The sequence below is a fragment of the Pseudorasbora parva genome, chromosome 9 (assembly GCF_024679245.1).
Source record: "Pseudorasbora parva isolate DD20220531a chromosome 9, ASM2467924v1, whole genome shotgun sequence".
In the NCBI taxonomy this organism is placed as follows: domain Eukaryota; kingdom Metazoa; phylum Chordata; class Actinopteri; order Cypriniformes; family Gobionidae; genus Pseudorasbora; species Pseudorasbora parva.
In genome coordinates this window covers 46459751-46462250 of record NC_090180.1, presented here as the reverse complement: position 1 = coordinate 46462250, position 2500 = coordinate 46459751, and the positions used below count along the sequence as shown (strand labels likewise).

The 2500-nt window shown below is 39.8% G+C and overlaps 1 protein-coding gene across 1 annotated transcript in view; it reads right to left on the bottom strand.

Moving 5' to 3' along the window:
- The window catches only part of atcayb (ATCAY kinesin light chain interacting caytaxin b), a 28165-nt gene that overhangs the window by 6812 nt on the left and 18853 nt on the right, over positions 1 to 2500 (bottom strand). The window contains exon 11 of the mRNA XM_067452845.1: positions 2433 to 2462. Coding sequence (XP_067308946.1) covers positions 2433 to 2462 — 30 coding nt within the window. The remainder of the gene's footprint in view (positions 1 to 2432; positions 2463 to 2500) is intronic.

Genomic DNA, 2500 nt, shown 5'->3' with positions numbered 1-2500 from the left:
GAGTCAAAACAAATACTGTAAATGCACATAAATAATCACATTACATTTCTTTGCATTTAACATCAAAACGGTGTTTGTAACACACTTTTGCACATACACCATATTACCAAAAGTATTGGGACGCCCCTCTAAATCACTGAGTTCAGGTGTTCAATCTCTTCATGGCCACAGGTGTATAACTCAAGCACTAGGCCTGCAGACGCTTTACACACATTAGTGAAAGAATGGGTCGCTCTCAGGAGCTCAGTGAACTCAAGCGTGGGGCCGTGTTCGGTTGACACCTGTGCAATAAGGCCATTCCTGACATTTCCTCACTACTAAATATTCCACGCTCAACTGTTAGAGGGATTATAACAAAGTGGAAGCGATTGGGAACAACAGCAACTCAGCCATGAAGTGATAGGTCACTTAAAATCACAGAGCAGGGTCAGCGCATGCTGAGGGTCACAGTGCGCAGAAACTTAGCAACAACTTTCTGGAGTCAACAGCTCCAGACCTCCAAACTTCTGTGGCCTTGAGATGAGCTCAAGAACAGCATAGAGAGCTTCATGGAATGGGTTTCCATGGCTGAGCAGCTTGTCCAAGCCTTACATCACCAAGTGCAATGCATCGTGGGATTTTTATTGCAGCGTGAGATGCAGTGGTGTAAAGCTGGACTCTCTGGAGTGACCATTCACACTTCTCTGTCTGGCAATCCGATGGACGAGTCTGGGTTTGGCGGCTGCCAGGAGAACGGGATTTGCCTGACTGCATTGTGCCAAGTGTAAAGTTTGGTGGAGGGGGGGTTATTGTGTGTTGTTTTTTTGAAGGGGTTGGGCGTGGCCCTTTAGTTCCAGTGAAAGGAACTCTTAATGCTTCAGCATACCAAGACTTATTGGACAATTTCATGCTCCCAACTTTGTGGGAAGAGTTTAGGGACGGCCCCTTCCTGTTCCCACATGACTGCGCTCCAGTGCACAAAGCGTCGGTCCATAAAGACATGGATGAGGAGTTTGGTGTGGAGGAACTTGACTGGCCTGCTCAGAGTCCTGAGCTCAACCCGATAGAACAGCTTTGGGATGAATTAGAGCGGAGATTGAGAGCCAGGCCTTCTCGTCCAACATCAGTGCCTGACCTCACAAATGAGCTTCTAGAAGAATGGGCAAAAATCCCCATAAACACACTCCTAAACCTTGAGGAACGCCTTCCAGGAGAGTCAAAGCTGTTAGAGCTGCAAAGGGTGGGCCAACTCCATTTTCAATTCTACGGATTAAGAATGGGATGGCATTAAAGTTCATGTGCATATAAAAGGCAGGTGTCCCAAAACTTTTGGCAAAATAGCGTACACACACACACACACACACACACACACACACACACACACACACACACACACACACACACACACACACACACACACACACACACACACACACACACCTTGGAATAATTAGCAACACTGATTTGTGAGCAATCAGACCATAGATATGTATTAAAGAAGTACATGTGCTCTAATAAATATAAATGCATGCATGATGTTTTCTCATTAAGCGTTTGCAGTTAATGCAGTAACCTTTGAAATATAAGTCTCTTTGATACAGCCAGATCATGTGACGTCTGCATCCCGATTTGCACACTATCCATCATAATAAGTCTATGTGAGATAAAAATGAATCAAGTTGAATGTCAAAGGTGCTCCAATGGTTTACTATTTGCTGTGGATTTTGTTTTTGTGTGTGTATCCATCCATCCATCCATGCTTTTTGAACTAATATTACCCATAATCCCTTGCACTGACAATTCTGGTGTCTGATTGCTATTTTCTTTTTTTCAACTTTAAGAAATGGCAAAGAATTTGAAGATGCCACATCAATACTTAGTTTTGAACTCTAAAATTGAATAATAATGAGTTTTAGGTAATGGATTTATATTGTAACTTATACATGCATACAGTATTTAAAAATGGGCATATGCAGTGTATTAAGATCATACAGTATCGTTCAAAGGTTTGGGGTCGGTAAGAGTTTTAATGTTTTTGAAAGAAGTCTATTTGATCAAAAATACAGTAAAAACATTGAAATATTATTGCAATTTAAAATAACTGTTCTCTATGTGAATATATAGTAAAGTGTGATTTATTCCTGTGATCAAAGCTGAATTTATCATCATTACTCCAGTCTTCAGTGTCACATGATCCTTCACGAATCACTCATATGAGGATCTGATGATCAACACACATTTAGGATTATTATCAATGATGAAAACAGCTCATTTGTATTATTTTTTATTATTTGATGAATATAAAGTTCTAAAGAACAGCATTTATTTGAAATAGATTCTTTTGTAACATTATACGTGTATTTAATGTCACTTTTAATCTAGTTCATGCTTCATTAATGATTTTTTGTTTTGTTTAAAAAGGTCAATTTATATATAATTGTAAAGAGTTTCACCTTTCTGATGTCTTGACCGGTTGTTCAAGCCTGTGAAAATAACATATTAATGCACAATGAAAAAACAG